This window comes from Coffea eugenioides, chromosome 6, assembly GCF_003713205.1.
Source record: "Coffea eugenioides isolate CCC68of chromosome 6, Ceug_1.0, whole genome shotgun sequence".
NCBI lineage: Eukaryota > Viridiplantae > Streptophyta > Magnoliopsida > Gentianales > Rubiaceae > Coffea > Coffea eugenioides.
In genome coordinates, this window is record NC_040040.1 from 47,202,147 (window position 1) to 47,223,315 (window position 21,169).

The 21,169-nt window shown below is 34.5% G+C and overlaps 1 protein-coding gene across 1 annotated transcript; it reads right to left on the minus strand.

The window, feature by feature from the left end:
* Nucleotides 1–13,911: 13,911 nt before the first annotated feature.
* Nucleotides 13,912–17,466, minus strand: LOC113774263 (raucaffricine-O-beta-D-glucosidase-like). Its single transcript, XM_027318817.1, has 12 exons — nucleotides 17,377–17,466; nucleotides 17,139–17,267; nucleotides 16,901–16,976; nucleotides 16,665–16,742; nucleotides 16,226–16,313; nucleotides 15,498–15,801; nucleotides 15,271–15,383; nucleotides 14,891–15,108; nucleotides 14,744–14,781; nucleotides 14,503–14,605; nucleotides 14,280–14,391; nucleotides 13,912–14,185 (listed from the first exon to the last, which is right to left on the minus strand). The coding sequence occupies exons 1-12, from the start codon at nucleotides 17,464–17,466 to the stop codon at nucleotides 13,912–13,914; spliced, it is 1,623 nt and encodes a 540-aa protein (XP_027174618.1).
* Between the last annotated feature and the right edge of the window lie 3,703 nt (nucleotides 17,467–21,169).

The following is a 21,169-nucleotide window of genomic DNA, read 5'->3' on the forward strand; positions in this document are numbered from 1 at the left end:
ATTAGGGCCTTGGCGTTTCAAGCTTACGTTCAAGCATCAGCTATGAAAGGTTCACCGGTGAAAAGATATATAAATAAATAAATAACAAGGGAACGCCGAGGAGAAGAAGTCAGAGGGTACCAATTTAGATTTATAGGAATAAAGAAACGGAAAATTAATACCGACTTTCTCAGGTGCACCTGCTACCGCAGATAGGCATAGAACGTGGATTTGTGGCTAATCCTTCCTTGGCTTGAGCCTCCCTCACCACTACTATTGCGTTTATTCGTTTTGAATGACCAATTATGTGACGTCACCCATTGCCAGCCATATGACTTCATGATCAGGAGTTTCTTCTGCCCCCACACCTTAGGATATAGAAACAAATTCAATAGATATAGACATTAACAGTTTAATATAATAAATATAGGCATTATTAATGTAACAAAATGTTAAAAACACACTAAATATTTTGATACATTAAAATTTGCGAGTGACATGCATTGGATTGAGGCCTAGTTTGGAAGTGTAGGATAGAAAGATATCTGCTGAGAATCGTTTGTCGTCAAAACTTTGCTATTTGGCTTTCTGGAAGGTCAGTTGCGCATTTTCAAATCTTTTCTTCCAGTGTTATTTCTCTCTGCTTTCAGAAACAGGAAATTTTCTTTTAACTTAAAATCATCCCAAATGATTCGATTGCTCTTTTTTTTTTTTTTTTGTTGGCTTTCTTCAATAATCTCCAGAGAGTAAGAAATTTCTTATTAGAGTAGTTGGTTATCAAGTGAATCTTAAGATTCTAATTGAATGTTGATCAAGGGATCAAATCCATTCCTTTACCTACATTTTAAATTCAGAATTTTTGAAAAAAATTTGCTAGTGAATGCGTAAGCATCAGTCTGGATCAATGATGATTCAATCCCCCAATTTTTCTCTTGACTTCTTTGGATCGGCCCTCCCCCTAATATGCAGTAGAAGTTTTATAGCTTAAAATTTATTGCGTCTAGAAAAAAAAAAAAGGAGTAAGAAATTTCTACACTTCTTTTTATTTTTATTTTTCCTCTCTCTCTCTCCTATGCTTTCAAACAGACTGCAAGGCTTGTTAAATTGTAAAATAAAAAAGCTTTCAACCACCGGTACGTCATGAACATGCCAAATGTACCGTCGAACTAATTATGTACCCCAATATATGTCCAGACATCCAGTGTCGTCGTTTCCTCGTTGCCGAGATGCTTTGTTCTATTGATATGATATTAACGTTATAGTTTTTGGCAGGGTCTTTGACCCCACCCACTCCTCCCCCCCAAAAAAAAAAGGATATTTTCTTTCTACTAATTCACCAGCAGCAGCACAACTCAAATTGACATCTCAAAGCGTGAGTTACTTTCACTCAAATTCTCTTGGAGCAGTAATAGCGATTTTTTCTTGTTCAATTATGGCACTTTGACAACATTCAATATTTGATTCTCATATGCATCTCAATGCGCCCAATAAATGGCGTTAAATGATGTCTTTTACTGCATTTTCCATGTAGAATTTATTCATACAACAGCAACGAGGCCCCGTTTGGATTGCATTTTCCATGATTTTTCATGAAAAAATTACTGTAACGATTTGATGTATGTGAGAGAAAAAGATAATAGGAAAATGTGATAACGGAAAACGATGCAATTTTTCGGACAAAAAATGACAATCCAAACAGGGTACACACAAGTTAATTAGTGTCAAGGCTTGCCAAGTTTAAGGTTTGAATTCTATTGCTAAGGGTGAGAAGGGTGTGAGGAGGGTTGAGAGAATAAGAAAAAAAAGTGTCAAGTCTATCGTACATGTGGTAATACTCGTATATTGGTAGCGAAGTCATTCCAAAAGCGGTAATGTCACCGGCTCAAATATAAGTCATAACCAAATACAAAAAGAAAAAAAAAGAAAATTGTTCTCTATTATTTATTTTTATGGCATACGTAATGTTATAGCTATATATTTAAATCAATTATTTCATTTATTCTATTGAAAATATCATATTTTCCTTTTTAATATGTCCAAAGATATTTGTCACTTACCTCAAATAAGCTACAAACTTTTATTCCTGCCCTAAACTTACCCTTGCATTAAAAATGTGCATAACAGTCAAACTAGTGGGGCGGCTATGTTAACAATTGTTCACATGCATGTGCCTGAGTAATGCCAAGCTTTGCTATTGGAGCATGCATGTAAGCACCAACAAAAATTATTTGACAGGAGGTTAATTGAAATATTTATTTGAAATAATTAAGGTAGCACTTTTTGTGCTATGATAAATGTGAAATAAAAAGATGGTTGAAATTTGTGTTTTTCATATGAGTAGAATAAAATTTCATTTTTTTTTGGCAGATCTTGATAACCAAACACACTCAATTGAGTCGTTAATTTTAAAAGTGCGTAAATTCAAGCACTTTGGGCAACCCATTAGGATTGCTATTTTTTGAAATACTCATACAAAAATGTATTATAGTAATTTGATATATGTAAGATGAAAAATGATTGATTGAAAATATGTTCATAAAAAACGTAAAATTTCTTTTAGAAAAAAAAAAGGCAATTCAAACATTTTTTTTCTAGGCAAGATGGGCAGTTAGTCAGTGACAATCTAGGCAGTTCAAACACTTGATTTGTGTCCAAGACTACTGTTGATAAAAATACGTGGTTAATCACGTCTACCTTTCTTATGCTTTAGCCAAATTGCAAGAAGACCTTTCGAAGTTTGAAAAATAACAGTCACCCTCCTTTAACTTCAAATAGGTATCTTACTATATAACTAACACATAAGTAGGGGTTTGGTATTAGTAACAAAAAGTGTTAACATTTTTACCTTTTCAAAAAATACATTTTCAATATTTACTATTATCTATCCACATCTTATTTGGAAAATGTTTCACTCCTATATAACCATTACCATATAACTATCACTACACTCCCCTATTAATTGATTAACTAATCCACTAATAAACACTGCATCACTTCCCAAAAGTCTTTTTAACTAATTTTTGATTCTATATATATATATTTTATTATTTGTTTTTTCTAAAACATGTACACATAATGTGTGCCCCACCCAGCAATAATAAATAACCCCTTCTTGTTAGTTTATTAACGCTTGTTTATCCTAATCAAACCAAAACATACGTAAAAGTAAAAAATTATCCCTTCATGTCTTACAGAGAAAGGAAGGAAAAAATAAAATTTGATATAGAAAAAGAAAAAGTATAGCCAAGAAAAACCAATGCCTTTACTTCTCTATTCATCGTCGTTCTTGTTCCAGAAACCACCACTAACTCCGCCAGTGCATTCCCAATTTGCTTAATATAAGAAAAAACAAACCCCAAATCTTATTCTCTTGCCACCAACAACCTCCATTAAGCCTAGGTCTTGAGCCCCATGAGCATCTACACTTCCTACACAGATCTGAAATGGGCATCAACAAAAGAGCCAATTCCAATAAATTGGGGAAAAAAGATTATAAAATGCTCATTTGAGTGGTTAAAGGTGATAGAGATGCATCAATTAGTGTTATGATTGATCTCAAAACTTAAATTGCAGATGAAATGACATAACAAATAGGTGAGGACTCTAGAGTTCAAGGGTGCAAAAATGGTTACCAAAGTAGAGGGAAGAGGTGAGCATGAGTGGATGAGTTTTTGGGCATGAAAAACAAATATGGATGGTTTCATGGTTCAATAAAAGAATCAATACAGTTTCTAGAAACGTTTTTGTTGATCATTAGTTCCTTTGCTCAGAATGCACTCAGACTTGACTTAAAAAAAATAAAAAAATTCTAGAATCATGTTATCATCTTTACAACAATAATCAATGTTCAATGGCTTGAGTTTCATTAGTGAAATTTGTTGGAGTCAGGAATTGGGACTTTGGATATTATTATAAGACGTTATAGTTTGGACGAGTACCGGGGAAGAGGATGAAAATAGACGACGGTGGTGGATTCGTTTTGGGGAAGAGTCTTTCTGTTTACACATACTAGTGTGTATTTCAACACCACCGTTTAGCAAATGTTAGGTCAAAGGGGGTGGCAGTTATTTTTCAAACTTCAAGAGATTTACTTGTAGTTTGGTTAAAGCACGGGGAGGTAGATATAATTAACCAAAAAATTTTATATTCTTGGAATGTTTGAAATATGTCTAATTGTTCTTCAAAAAGAAAAATTGTAGTAGAGCCAAAAAGTTTGGCGGAGTCTAAGAAAAGTAAGATAAAAAGGTAATTCAAAAATTTGCTCACACAAAATAAATGGTAAAATTTGTTCTCAAGTCAGGGTCGATGTTCTAGTTGGCTGCCAAGGCCCATTGGTATTGTACTATTATTCAATTGCTGCAACTAGTTAGCTACTTGTTTTTTTCCCATTTTTTCCCTGTATGTCCTCATGAATCAACTTGCAAGGAAGTTGAAAGGATGAGAAAAACTGGACTTTGCATTGAACTTTTCCTGTGTAGATTCTAATTGGATTTCTATTTTTTAAAAAAAAAATTTAAGTAATGACACCAATTTTCGGCCAACAAGTTACCACTTATAATGGTTTTTAGGTTCTTCTCTTATCCATGAATTCATGAAACACCTCGAAGAAGAATTCAAGTAAAAAAAATAACTTTTGAACTGATTATGCTTTACAGCCTTAGAATAGGGAAATTCATGTGGTAAGCGAGCAGTTATTGGACTTCAATCTCATACCATTGCTCCTCCAAAGTTATATCAATTTCACTTCTCAAAAGTTACTTCCATTCTAAATTAACTCAGTTTAGTAACAATTTCAGTTTTCATAAAGTGTCATCATATCCATGAGTAATTCAAATACTTGAAAAAAAAGGAGGTTAAAAAATTATAGTAATTGACTACCAATTCTGTGAATTTTTTTTTCTTTTTTGGACCATCTGGTCTATAGCAACACATGAAGCACGGGTTTATAAAAGTTTCTAATCAAAAAGCTCTGTAGTTATAATAATCTTCTTGGCAATGATAAGGACGATAATTGCCAAGAATAGCACTGAGTTTAGGGTGACCATAGGAGGATCATTTATATCGTTTCAGTTTTTCATTGTTTTCTAGTCTTTGGACATACAGATGAGTGAACAACAGCTCTTTGATGGTTTTTGACTCAAAAGACATTGAAAACTATTAAAGGAATTAAGTATCTAGTGGACATAAACACGGCTAGCCCACAGAAATTTTTTTTTTTTTTTTTGGTAATAGGTGTTGTTATGAATTTAATGTATGCACTGGTCTCATGCGTGTGTACGGACTAGTCTGTAAGAGGTTTAGTTATGGTTTGAAATATTTTTTTTAATGGTAAATCCCGTATATAGGGAAAGGGACGGTGTCCCTAAATTTTAATAAAAAAATAATAATAAAAAAAAAATGAAAGGGACATAAACCTTACCTCAAAAATAAAGTACAAGGAAAATTTTGAAAGAAATCAAAGCGAGAGAAGTACTTTTTTACAATATTATGAAAATCTAAATAGTGAAAGATCAGCTGTTTTTTGGGGTATTTTTGAAAAACTTTGCTGTAACAGAATTTTTAAAATATTTTTTGGAATATTTTTAAAAAATATTTTGAAATATTTAAAAGTAGAAGAGTTTCTAAAATATACTTTGAAATATTTTTTAAAATTTTAAAAAAATTAAATTAATTTTTACATTACCTTTTAGAGTACTTTTTAAAAAATTTTATTGTCTTTGAAAAACTAATTTTTGAAAAACACTCCAAAAACAGGGGATCCAAACAGAGTGCAAGTCTCTCAAGCTTTAGCTCTCCATGCGCTGCTCTAGGCAATGATGCAAACTCCGTAAAAATCTTATCCGAGTTAGCAGTGAGTCCAGAATTAGACAAAATATCAGCTGTCCTATCCGAGTTAGCAATGCTGAATTGAAAGACGAGAAGCAATCAAAGTCTTTAATGTAGCTATTTCCCTCTGAACCATGCAAAATTTCCTTGAAGTATGTTCACAAGCACTTGTGAATCTACTTCTATATGAAAATCAAAGAAACCTCTAGCAATGCAAAGACGGATGACAAAAAGAACCACCTTAACTTCTGACTACAAACTCATGCACACCCCAAAGTTATAGGAAAAAACCAAAACAAATTGTCCTTGCTAATCTCATAGCACACCTCCTCCAGCAGAGACCCTACGATTATTCTTAGAGCACCCATCTGTATTTAATTTAAAGGAAGCTAAAGGTGGAATCCAATGAACCATCTTAACTTTAATCGACTTATGAAATTGAAGAATATAAGAAGAAAATTTTTGCCAAGAATGAGAAGTCTGCAATAATGAACTCAAAAACAATGAAGTATGTCCTTCACATCTTCCCAGATTCAGCTTGCCGTTGAATTTCAACAAATGTTGGCAGCCTCAATTCTTGAATTTGGAAGCCAACATTATTGACTTCTCTTTGGCACAATTCTAATCCCATATCGGTGGGATTATTGGTAGAAGCTTGGCTTGAGAGCTCTAAAGTCCTCCCAATTGAGATGTACCAAAAACACCAACAAAAGAATTACCCAAAAAAAGGATTTTGTAATTCTTTTGTAAATCTTTCTTCTCCTAAATTATAAGAGTAGGCTGCTTGAGTGGTGCTCGGAGATTAGGCAAAATTTGCCGAACTCCGTTATCAATTTTTCGGGTGCGTTCTTTCCTTATCTCTTTTATTTATTCTGCACTTATTTAGTAGTTTCTTTTCTATTGTAGTATAGTATTCAATATATTTGTCTATATTTGTCGGGTTTATTTGTAGTATTTTATACGATTCATTTGGGTGTATTTTTTTATTCGTGTGTACGTAATATTTATGTATACACGGGTCTAGTTGTGATAATACACCGTGCACGTAAATTCTATCTAGGAGATTGTGTTTTAAGTGGGACCGCTTGTGACCCCTCCAGCCTTTCCCGGGAATTTACTTGAAATGGTAATTCTGTCTAAGGAGATTGTTCGACGATCTTTCCTGAAAATTACTAAATCGGTTTAATCACTAGTTGTATTTTTTGAGTGAGAAATTACCTGATTTTCCCAACAAGTGGTATTAGAGCCGAAGGTTCGTCTTTTGGCTTGTTTGTAGTTTGTTATGTTGAATACTATCATTTGAGTCTGTAATGGCATCTGACAATTCCACGTCAAGAATTATATCTGGGGCATCGGCTTCCTCGTCTGCATGGTCGAGAATTCCAATGTCAAGTTCGAAACTGGCGGTGGAGATATTTGATGGTACTGGCCATTTCGGCAATGTGGCAAGGTGAAGTCATAGACTCCCTTTTCCAACAGGGTCTTGACATTGCCATTGAAGAAAAAAAATCAAATGACATAGAAGAGAAGGAGTGGAGTACCATAAATCAGTTGACATGCGAAAACTATTCGATCGTGTTTGTCCAGAGAGCAAAAGTCATGCTTTCAAGAACGAGACTTCTGCATGAAAATTGTGGAGGGCATTGGAGGAGAAATTTCTGAAGAAGAGTGGTCAAAATAAACTCCTAATGAAGAAAAGATTGTTCCGATTCGATTACCAACCAGGTACTACTATGAATGAACACATCACTATGTTTAATGAGTTAGTAGCAGACTTGTTAAATTTATATGTACATTTTGAAGATGAAGATTTGGCTTTAATGTTGTTGTCGTCCCTTACTGATGAATTTGAACATTTGAAAACTACGTTATTTCATGGAAAAGAAAATGTGTCTTTAGATGCTGTATGTTCTGCTTTGTATAGTCATGAATTGAGAAAGTAGAATAAAATGAAGAATAAAGTAACTACAGCAGATGAAGCGTTAGTGGCAAGAGATCGTCAATAAAGCCAATCAAAGGGAAGAAGAGGAAGGTCCAAATCAAAAAGCAGAGTTGCCAAAGATGAGTGTACTTTCTGTCGTGAGAAAGGGCACTAGAAAAAAGACTGTCCAAAATTAAAGAAGAAAGGGAAAACTCTGCAAGACGTAAATGTTGCAGAATGCAAAAGTGATGCGGAATCAGATTTCTCTTTGGCTGTATCACCTTTAATATCCCATTCAGATGAGTGAATTTTGGATTCAACTTGTACCTACCATATGTCTCCCATGTGGGAGTGGTTCTTTGAATTTGAAGAACTTGATGGTGGAGTTGTGTACATGAAAAATGACAATCCATGTAAAACAGGTGGGATAGGTTCAATTAAACTGCGTAATCATGATGGATCCATTAGAATCTTGAAGGATGTTCGGTACGTGCCGAATTTGAAGAGAAATCTCATCTCCTTGGGACTCTTGGAGTCAAAAGACTTGAAAGTGAATATGCGAGATGGAATTCTTAAAGTAACTTCGGGAGCACTTGTGATGTTGAAAGGTGTGAGGAAGAATAATCTGTATTACTACCAAGGTAGTACAGTTGTTAGGACAGCAGCAGCAGCAACATCTTCCAATAGCAAGAAGGATGCGGAGGCAACAAAGTTGTAGCATGTGCGATTGGGACATGCTGATGAAAAATCCTTGCAAAATCTTGCCAAACAAGGATTATTGAAAGGTACGAAAGTTTGCAAATTAGAATTTTGTGAGCATTGTGTTCTGGAAAAACAAAGAAGAGTGAAATTTGGCACTGATATCCATAATACCAAGGATATTTTAGAGTATGTGCACTCAGATGTATGGGGACCTGCCAAGACTCCATCTCTTGGTGGCAGGTATTATTTTGTCACTTTTATTGATGATTTTTCCAGAAGAGTTTGGGTGTTTACTATGAAGAGCAAGGATCAGGTGCTAGAGATTTTCCTTAAATGGAAAGCTCAGATTGGAAATCAGATGGAAAGAAAGATCAAGATCCTCCGAACAGACAACGATGGAGAATATAAGAGTGATCCCTTCTAGAAGATATGCCAAGAGTGTGGCATAGTTTGGCACTTCACAGTTAGAAGAACACCTCAGCAAAATAGGGTGTCAGAGCGTATGAATAAGACACTAGTGGAGAAAGTACGATGCATGCTGTCTAATGCTGGGTTAAACAGAAAGTATTGGGTTGAGGCTATGACATACGTTCAACATCTCGTCAATCGCTTGCCATCATCTGCAATCGGTGACAAGACTCCATTAGAGGTATGGTTTGAAAAACCTACAACAGATTATGATTCTTTACATATTTTTGGTTCTACTGCATATTATCATGTAAATGAATCAAAGTTGGATCCACGTGCAAAGAAAGCTCTCTTTATGGGCTTTAATGCTGGAGTTAAGGGATACCGTTTGTGGTGTCTAGAAGCAAAGAAGACCATTATTAGCAGGGATGTTACCTTTGACGAATCTGCCATGTTGAATAAGGTAACACAAGATGGGACCAGTGGTACTCCGCAACAGGTGGAGTGTACGCCGAAACAGGTGGAGTTTGAGCAAATAATGGTGAGCCCAGCAAATAGCACCATCAGTGACTCTTCCATGGCAGAAGAGGAGTCAGATGAGGAAGAGATTTTAACCCAAGGACCTCAACAGCAGCAAGAGTCAATTGCCGTCAATAGGGCAAGACGAGAAATTCATAAATCTGCTCGTTTTGTTGACATGGTGGCCTATGCACTTCCAGTTGTTGATGATGTTCCATCCACATTTTTTAAAGCAGTTCGAAGTACAGAAAATGATAGATGGATAGATGCTATGGAAGAAGAAATGCAATCTCTTCAGAAGAACAAGACGTGGAAGTTGACACAACTACCGAAGGGTAAGAAGGCAATTGGATGCAAATGGATATTTGCAAAGAAAGAAGAATTTTCTGACAAGAATGATGTTCGTTACAAGGCAAGATTGGTGGTTAAAAACTACGCTCAAAAAGAGAGTTGATTATAATGAGGTATTTTCTCCAGTTGTTAAACATTCCTCTATTAGAATTTTGTTGGCCTTGGTAGCGCAGTTGAATTTGGAGCTATATCAACTTGATGTGAAGACCGCGTTTCTTCACGGTAACTTAAAGGAGGAAATTTATATGGCTCAACCAGATGGATTTAAAATTGCTGGTAAAGAGAATTGGGTTTGTAAACTAAGTAAATTGTTGTACGGATTGAAACAATCACCGAGGCAATGGTACAAATGATTTGACCAGTTCATGATGGGTCAGAAGTACACAAGAAGCAAATACGATCACTGTGTGTATTTGCGCAAGTTACGAGATGATTCCTACATCTACTTACTCTTGTACGTTGATGATATGCTGATAGTATCAAAGAGCCAAGTTGAAATTGACAAAATGAAGACTCAGTTGAGTAAAGAGTTCGAGATGAAAGATTTGGGAGAAACCAAGAAGATACTCGGCATGGAGATAAGTAGGGATAGAACGAGAGGCAAGCTTTGTTTTGACACAGAAGCAGTATTTGAAGAAGGTACTACAACATTTTGGCATGAATGAAAATTCAAAACCTGTAAGTACTCTGCTTGTTCCTCATTTAAAACTTAGTAACCTATTATCTCCAAAAACGGATGAAGAACGAGTATACATGGCGAAAGTCCCGTATGCTAATGTAGTTGGTAGCTTGATGTATGCAATGATGTGTACGAGACCCGACATTTCACAAGCAGTTAGTGTAGTAAGCAGGTTTATGCATGATCCGGGTAAGGGTCATTGGCAAGCTGTGAAATGGATTTTACGATATATCCAAGATACTGTAGATGTTGGATTAGTATTTGAGCAGGATGAATCACTTGGTCAGTGTATAGTTGAATATTGTGATTTTGACTATGCAGGTGATTTGGATAAGCAACGTTCTACGACTGGCTACTTGTTCACGTTTGCTAAGGCGCCAGTTAGTTGGAAGTCTACTTTGCAGCCAACGGTGATTTTGTCTACAACGGAGGCAGAGTATATGGCGATTACAGAAACTGTAAAGGAGACAATTTGGTTTCAAGGATTACTTGAAGATTTGGGAGTTGGTCAAAAACACATTGACGTGTTTTGTGACAGTCAGAGTGCTATTCACTTAGCAAAGAACCAAGTCTTGTAAGCAAGAACAAAGCACATTGATGTTCGCAATCATTTCGTGTGGGAAATTCTCGAAGAAGAGGAGATATTTCTCCAGAAGATTCGGACTACGGAAAATCCTGCAGATATGCTGACCAAAGTGGTTACAAGATCCCAGTTTGAACATTGTTTAAACTTGGTTAACATCCTGCACATTTGAGTTGGCGCCTGACGGCGCAAATTTGGAAGTATCGCTAAGGCCATTTGTTATTTGTTTGAGGGAGAAGGTTTGTATTTTTGGGTGGGATTAGAAATTATGCCAAGGTAGATATTTGTTGAATTTCAACAAATGTTGGCAGCCTCAATTCTTGAATTTGGAAGCCATCATTGTTGACTTCTCTTTGACACAATTCTAATCCCATATCGGTGGGATTATTGGTAGAAACTTGGCTTGAGAGCTCTAAAGTCCTCCCAATTGAGATGTACCAAAAATACCAACAAAAGAATTACCCAAAAAAAAGATTTTGTAATTCTTTTGTAAATCTTTCTTCTCCTAAATTATAAGAGCAGGCTGCTTGAGTGGTGTTCGGAGATTATGCAAAATTTGCCGAACTCCGTTATCAATTTTTCGGGTGCGTTTTTTCCTTATCTCTTTTATTTATTCCGCACTTATTTAGTAGTTTCTTTTCTATTATAGTATAGTATTCAATATATTTGTCTATATTGTCGGGTTTATTTGTAGTGTTTTATACGATTCATTTGGGTGTATTTTCTTATTCGTGTATACGTAATATTTATGTATACATGGGTCTAGTTGTGATAATACACCGTACACGTAAATTCTGTCTAGGAGATTGGGTTTTAAGTGGGATCGCTTGTGACCCCTCCAACCTTTCTTGGAAATTTATTTGGAATGGTAATTCTGTCTAAGGAGATTGTTTCAACGATTTTTCTTGGGAATTATTGAATCGGTTTAATCACTAGTTGTATTTTTTGAGTGAAAAATTACCCGATTTCCCCAACACTTGCAACAACCTCTCAAGGTAACCTTTAGCCCTCATGACAAAAAGAGTTCCCAACTTTCCATAAATTCCAGCATATATAAACTAGAGTAACTTTCGAAAGACAAAATGCTAGATCAGATTGTGTACGAGAAAGCCACCAACTCATTAACATAACTCTCAATGCACTCTCATTTGAAGAAATACCCAACGGAGATCAAAGAAACTCCAAATCTGAATTGCAAGCTCACCAGTGGAGTTTTGTCATGAAATATTGTTTCATGTTTTGTCAACTAATGAATAATGTCATACGTTATACAGTACAATCCACTTACGATTAATTCTTTAATCCATCTCTAGTGGGTGGGACTTGGATACTTTATTTATTACTAAAAATAAATTCTTTTGATGTTTCTTTGATCCATTCCTTTAATGCTGTGTATTGACTCCTTGTTTATCAAGTAGATACTTGTTGAGAGCCATTTAGTAATAAATAAAGTACAATGGGGAAGGGGACATAAACTATATTGCTGTTATAAATTTTGAGAATAAAAAATCTCCAAATGGTCCAACTTATATCTCACCCCCAAGATATGATTAATGCTTTTTTAGTAAACAAAAATGAAAAAAAAAAAAAGATTAACTCTTTGAGGCACAGGTCCCTACTAGAGCAACTATTTTCCTGGAAGGCCGACTGTTTCTGTAGAAATTTGTACTGACCAAATCATGAGCATGCCATACGAAAAAGTAACAAGAATTGAAAATAATAACTTGAAAATTAAAAGGATTAGATGATTATTGTTTGGTATCTTTAACTAAGATCTAAAAATTGCGGAGAACTGAAACACGAATATGGAAAAGAACAAGGAAATTTTAAGGAAGATTTTGATTTGAAAATGTCACTAATATCAATATTAATGAGAGATTAAATTTGAGTGCTATATGACAATATTTAAGGTTCCATCATTGCTTGTCTGTAGATAATGACCTTGGCACTGAATTGAAGGCCGTATGACATGTAAGAGGCATTCTTTAAATTAAATATTAATAGATTGCTGAGGCATTCTTTAGAGCTCACTTTTGCAGGTTAGCCCTGGCTAATTTTGTATATACCGTTTGGAGGGCAAGAAATCCGTTGATATCGAGTCTTTTTTTTCTTAAGTGGGAAATATTAAACCCAAGATCTCGTACTTATAATTTCTTTCGTCTTATCATCCAACCCAACTCTCTGCCAATATCAACTGAGTCAAATGGGATGCTACAGCAATTGTTCAGAGGATTATATCTGAGGTCCGGGCAACTATTGTTAGCTGGAAGGGGGTTAAAGGAGTAAAGAAAAATGGAAACTGCCTATAGCTTGGGATCTAGATCAAACCTTTCTATTTAATAAGTAGGACTGTGTAGTCTGTGTGCTTTCTTTTCTATCTTATTGTGTTTTTCCCTTGTAGCTTTTGGTGTACACCAATTGGTGAGCATTTTTTATAAGTCAATAAAAGTAGTAAGGTCATCTTAAAAAAAATAAGTATATATATATATATATATATATATATATATATATATATATATATGGCGTTGTGAAGGGCAAACTGACAACTAGGATACCTGTCAAGGGAAATAAGGACCTTTTTGCTGTAAACTTGCGTGACGTAAAATGGGAGAAAACATTTCCTTCGGGAGTTCATTTCATCGTTCCTTGTATGTTTCAAAAAAAAAAAACCGGAATATATTTGGGATCCTAAATCAGAAACAAAGAAACCGATAGCTTAATAAATCAAGACATGGCAGCAAGTAAAACAAATAGTGTAACACTTTTTTTTTAAAAAAAAAAGTAAATTAGCAACCATAGTAATAAATTACAAATCATTATCATTTGCATCTGTTATCTCAAAAGCAAGCCTAATTTAAGCAATTATTCAAACATTAAAATCATTGAACTAATTCTGGAAAAAAATAAAAAATATTTATATCTTGCGACAAGTTCGAAAACTGCTCAAGTTTTGAGGATCTTCTTCTTAGGGTTTTCTTGATCAGCTAATCCTGCATTTTGAAGTGCCCTTTTGGTTGTCTCTGTTGGAGATGGATCATTGACAGCATTGCGCTTAGCGAGGAATTTCATGAACCATAAAGCTGACTCCTTTGGATATCTTGCATTTTTATTTTTGAAGTTTACATGAATAATCCCGAAACGAGCTGTATAGCCCTCGGACCATTCAAAGTTGTCGAGCAATGACCATATAAAGTAACCTTTGACATTAACTTTATCCCTGCAAAGTGCAAATCACAAAAATCCTAAGTTTAAAGTATGCGCACAAGTAAGTCCAAATCTGGAATACCAAGTCCCATATCTTGGAAACTTACACATCCACAGCTTGTTTTACATACGCCAGATGATCATGATGATATTTGATCCTTGTCTTATCAATACGAGCTTTTGATACAGTAAGACCTGGATCATTTTCCTCATCAACACCTATCAAACAATGCAAATAAAGTTTGTCAGTTTTCCACATAATATTCATATTTCTTGCTATTCATGTTGTTTTTAAATTGATGAAAAAGCTAAAACTCTCTCATTAATTACCATTTTCAGTAATGAAAATAAGCGGACTGTTGTAATGTGTTTTGACGTATTGTAAGAGCTTGTAAATCCCAAGAGGATAAATGTATAGCCATTTAGAGGCAGCCTGAAATTAGATCATGTAAAACTGGTTAGTTGCTCAGCATTAATAATTAAATGTCAAAATTTTTTTAAATAAACCAAAGATTGACCAATCTCTTCAACTAGGAATGCGTGGACACTTAGGAAATTAGCCATATCTTACCCTTGGGCCAATGTCTGTTTTGCCATCAGGACCTACCGCTGTAAAGATTTTAGCAAAGAAAGAAAAGTCAGAGCCAGATTATGGGAAACGAAGGAAAAATAGAGTAGGAAGAAAGAGATCAATGACTAGAGAATTCCATGAACTTACTTTGAGTCTTAACTTGTTGATCAGTGGCATAGCTTAAAAGTTCACTTTTGGTCCCGGATGCATCACTAGCATATATAGCAGTATAATAATTCAATCCAAGAAAATCAAAAGACCCTTTCAAATTTTGGCTCTCTTCTTCTGAAAATTTTGGAAGGCGTGACTTCACAATATCCCTCATCCTTTTTGGATAGTCACCATAGGTTATTGGTGACATAAACCTGCATATGAAGGAAGCATTAGACAATCAGAAGCAACTAAAGTTTTATGTTGAATCAAAGCTCTAACTGATTTGTATTAGATCAATAATATCATAAATTTGTTTTTCCCTTCAATTGGCTATAGATTGCATATTGAAACAAATGATTGTGGCATATATATACCATCCGAACATAAAATCAGCCGCCCGCTCAACCGCTTCCTTGTCCTGTGGAGTATCATTAAGAGGTTCCCACCATTGTGACACTAGGGTTATTCCTATCTTCCCTTCTTGACCCTGCAAAAATATTATAACTGAACATTGATATCGAACATTTTTTGGGACTTAATATGTAACTTACATATCAAATTATTTTGCAATCTTAGAATTTCATCTAGATAGATAGCCTACCTTAAAGTATTTGCGGTACACTTTTACAGCTTCAGCGTTAGCAAGTAGCAAATGGTGTGCTACCACGTATGGCTCTGTGCCAGGATTACCATCCACAGGAATGCCTGAAAATAGATGGTTGCATCTGTGTCCAGTATTGCCTTCTTTGATATGTTCTGCTGTGGATACACCCCTACCGGGTGCATGGCCACCAGTGGTGTAGCCACTATAGGCAAAAGTCCACGGCTCATTCAATGTCATCCAATGTTTCACACGATCACCGAATTCCCAAAAACATAGCTCAGCAAATTCTCGAAAGTCATCCCTGTTAGATGGAGTAGACTTATCAGATAGTGCCAAATAAAACATATTTATTTGCAAACATATTTTAACCTTCCTTGATCTAATGGACAAATGACGGACTGACATCGCTTATTCGTAGCTCTGACTAGACTTTTCAGACATATTATATTTCAGAGCTGCCCTGATCAACATTTTAAATACTCTGTTTCCTGAGTAAAATACTTTAGATAACAATGACATGCCTAATGAAATAGGACGCAAGGGAACTGGTGATAGATGATAGAGGAGTAAGTGTATCATTATCCAGAAAGAAATTTTTAGTCTGGATTCCGAAGCAGGTAGATATGAAACTTCCTACTCCCTTGTCATTTTTCATGTATTTAATATGAAGCAATATGGTATTAAATAGTTGATAAAATAGTGAAGGACTGGATTACACCACTTACACTATCCTTCGACAGAGGAAACCGCCGTATTCATCTTCCAGAGTTTGTGGTACATCCCAATGGAAAAGAGTCACGAAAGGCTTGATACCTGTAATAGTGTTCATATTGCATGTCATTAACTCCACAAAAACAATTCTTATGATACGGCATATGGAAAAGAATGTAAAAAAAATAAAAATAAAAAAACGTTAAATGAGCCCGATTGGATGCTTAATTCACTAAGACGACATAATTTCAACTTTTTTTTAATGACAAAACTTACAATGACTTTCGTACAAAACATACTCTTTGTTTGTGTACATAGAGCCATAACAAAATTGTAGTATTAGAAATGCCTTTTCATTCAATATGTCCCATCTTTATTAGTTAAGCATCCTTGGGAGCTCTTTTTACTAGTTTTCCTCAAATGTTAAATGAAGAACTACAGCAAAGAATTTACCATTAGCTAGGAGCTCATCAACAAGATCGTTGTAGTACCGGATTCCTTCTTTGTTCACACCAGCACTTAGTCTTCCGCCTGTTATTTCAGTTTGGATCAGAGGCTTGTTATTCAAGTGCTTGTTTATGGTTGAAAGTATAACATGTGTGCCTTAAATTTAATCCTTGTATATTTGCATGATGATATTTCAAATGTTCATTTTTTTCTTGTTTGTCCATTGAATTCTTCTTGCTTACCAGGCAGTACTCTGGGCCAGGAGATTGAAAATCGGTATGCATCTAAGCCAATTTTCTTCATCATTTGGACATCTTCCTGCAATATTGAAAAGCTTGAATATTAGTAGCACTAAATGGTCGTGCCCATTTTTCACTCAAATTTAATATTCAACTATTCATGCATCCTTTAATTTGTATAAGTTTCTCATTTTAGTAATCATATACAGATCACGGTACTTTACAAGTTGAAAAGCTTTACCTTGTAACGATGATATTGATCAATAGCCACATTTCCATTACTTCCATCGACCACTTTATCAGGTCTTTGTTCAGTAAATTTATCCCATATACTAGGGCCTCTGCCACCTTCTTCGGCTGCACCTTCCATCTATCACCCAGAAAAAGGGAGGGAAAAAAAAGAACAAACAAGAAAACATTCATATTTAACCAATCCAAGACTTGAAATCATCCCCAGAATTAAGAAGACTAATATTTACCTGGTAAGCAGACGATGCACTTCCAAAAATGAAGTCCTCTCCGAAATCAGCACGGCTGAGCTCACTTGTGATATTGCCATTTGCTGCCATTTCTTGAACCTACTGTTTCTTGGGATTGATTTCTGATGACTATAGGATTGAAGATGATTTGAAATATGTTTTGTTGAATAAGTTCTCTTATAGAATATATCTGGGTTGTGGTACTAAAGCCATGGTTTTACGTGTAGATGTTGCATGGGTTGATTTTTATTCTTTGTTCTCCTCCTGAATTGGTAAACAGGCGTCAACGAGTTGGAAAAGGTAGCTCCTAGACTTTGAACGGGTAAAATAACATCCTTCCTTAAATCACCACTCTCCTCTACAAATTTGCAAGACGTTTTGTATTACCAAGGACGAAATCAGGGGGCGGATAGTGGCGGCCCCCCACCCAGCCAAACAAAAAAAAAAGAAAAACAAATCCCTTATATATCGCACGAGTCCACAAGAGTTAGTATTTTCTAAGTAGAACTACATTACTTTGCTGTCTCCTCATAATTGTGATCTTATCTGTATTTATTTCTTATTGGACAAATTACATTTTACCCCATAGCTAATTTTCACATAACCCCCTATATTTTTAAATACTATATATAACCCCCCCCATAATTTGAATTAAAGTGTCAAACTAATGGAAATGATCATCTGTAATGAAATCCATTAAAATGTCAAAATTACCCTTGTTTAAAAATTAAAATGGTTTAAATGACCAAAATATATAAACATAATATACAAAACACTCTAACCCTATATGATTTTATATTTTACCATATAACCCCTTATGATTTAGTATTTTACCATATAACGCTCTTATAGTTTTCAATATATATACTTAACACCCTGTAATTAATAAATAATTTTCAACTTTGTATAGGGGTATTTTTGATATTTTAGTTGACTTCGTTATGGATTGTAATTCTGTCACTTTGACACTTTAATCCAAATCATGAGAAGGTTATGTACACCTTTTGAAACCATAGAGGGTTATGTAATAAAACATTAAACCATAGAGGGTAATTCTTATTTCTTTTAATCTTTGTATACCAAACCGCATTAAGGTAACGATTGCAACTAAGAATAAAAAAGAAACACTATGGAAAAGGAAACCTAACCTCCAAAAGCAAATCCAACCACACTAGAATACACATTGAGCACACTCGCTCAACTGTAGCCGTCCTTTTAAGTACTAAGAGCCGGTTTGGATTGCATTTTTTGAAGAGTTTTTGGAGGAAAATCACCGTAGTACTTTTTTCGAATGCGATGTATGTAAGATAAAATGGTGATGAAATTTTGTATAAAAAAATACATTCATGAAAAATATAAAAAATTTTCTCAAAAAAATTACAATCTCAACAAGGCCTTAATGTCTCACTTGTTAAAATATAACTCTTGATAAATTTTAATAAATCCTACTAAAAAATGTAGAAATTTACTAGTTATAGATTAATTTTTCCTTTACTAATAGACATGTATATCATATCATCTTAATTTGTATTTAAACAGTAAATTTTGTGCATATAACATACATTTAATTGGTGTATACACTGACAATACATAAAAAATTAATCCTATTTCTTATCAGCTCATCTGATAAAATTTCACACACAACCAAAATAGTGAAAATAACGTAAATTCACTGTTGGACCACGTCCACTAATATGATTGCTGAAACTTTATATATCTTGCATATCTTTGACTATCAGTTTAAAAGTAAGTCTAGATTAAATGACATCCTTTTCCCCCTTTATTGGGTACAGCCAGTTCCAATTATGTTTCCAATATGAAATGTATTTTGTACCAAATGACACATCATCATCGGCAGAAAAACTAAAATATATTTGTATAGAAATTGCGTCATAAGAATAAATTTTCATGTGCAAAAGATTAACCGCCCTAATTAAACATGTTCGCAGATGTTTGGCTATTCTTATCGTGTAGCTGCCAATTGCCATTTATTAATCCAAGATAAGTTTTAATGTTCGTTCTAGTGGTGGCTGGTCAAGTTTCTTCTTATCCACAAGTCAATCCACCTTTTCAAGGTAGCATTTGGCCTGCAACTTACTTGTTAGATTTTTATTTTTTTTAATCTGCCATTTTTTCTTACTTGCTCGAAGAGGCAAAAGTTTTCATTGATCAAAGTTAATCATGTAATTAACGGAGGCAACATTTACAAGTGGGATGATTTAAGTATGGCTAAATATTCACAAAAGGTACACCTTTTACCAAGTATAGCTAATATTTAAAGCGTCACCACTGGCAATAATCATGTAAATTTTTTAGGTACTTCCAAATCATTCCTAAAGATCTCTGTTTTAAAACTCGGAACAGACCGGCCGGTCGAACCGGTCGAACCAGGAACCGGCCAGGTAGCCGGTCCGAGTCATATTAAAAAACCGGAAATTTAAAACCCGGTCAAAGCTGGTCAAAAACCGGGTTTGACAGGAAAAAAATCGGTTTTTCCGGTTCAACAGTAATTTTTTTTAAAAAAAAATCAAACTTTTTAATATTATGTTTTGACCCCCTAAATTGTTAAAACTTATTGATATACCTCAAATATTTGATACTTTATAAATATTGTCCTAAAATTTGATGTTATTTTTCAATTAAATTCTAAACTTTTTAATATTTATTAAATAATATAAATTGCTACTTGATTGTTCTAATTTCTTTATATTTTCTTGTTAAATATATTTGAAACATCAAATATATATGAATATACGTTTATTAATATCAATATATTATTAGATATTATATATATAATTTTTAAATTTTTAAATAATTTTTATTTATGACGTCATCCGGTTTGACCCCTATCGACCCCCGGTCGAACCCATTGACCCCTGACCCCTGACCTCGGCCGAGTCGCTATCCGGTCCGGTTCTGAAAACATAGCTAAAGATTGTGACAAAATCAGAGACTTGCAGGGGGCCCAGCGGGGCTGTCGCCCCTCCTAACTTTGGAAAATTTCATTTGGGCCTATATAATATATAAAATTTTACTTTTAACTCTTATTTTTGCTCTCCAAAACTTTTGTTGAACATCTTCACTCCCCTCGACTGTTCTTTTAAAAATATTTCCATTCTTTCTCCTCTTTAAATACATTTTTCACTCCATCAATTACCTTTAAGAAGAAGTGAAACTATACATTTTCAAACTTGTTTAGTAAATGTAAGTAGGAAAACTATAACCAATCAATTTTATTTTATGATTCTTATTTACATTGTCTTTACATTTTATGGGAATAAAACATAAAATGAGAGGAAAATTTGAACAATTTTTAAACTATCATCATAATTTGAACCTTATAACAGCTAAAATATAGTTTGAATTATACTACATTATTTGCAAATAATTACTTTACTGAAAACCATACGACAAAGCAAGAAAAGGGTCCATTCAGTCCTTGTTAAGTTTCATTTGGAGTACAATTTGTCTTTTTAAATTTCTAGATATATTTTAAATGATAAGCAGAAAAATAAAACTTATCATATATTGCTAGATAACTTATACAAAGTTTTCTTATATGTTAACTTCGCCACCCCCCGGCCCCTCTCTTTAGAGGTGGCAAAATGGGCGGGATTTGCTTGGGTTTGAAATGGAACCGAGTTATATGAGTTTGGGTTCAACCTTACCCATATGTGTTTTGGGACTAATTTGGGCGGGATCACTTTGGGATGGGTTTAGATTGATCCCGCCCAATACCCAATCTATTTTCTACATTTTTTTCCTTTAATTCATTTTTTATTTTTTATATAAC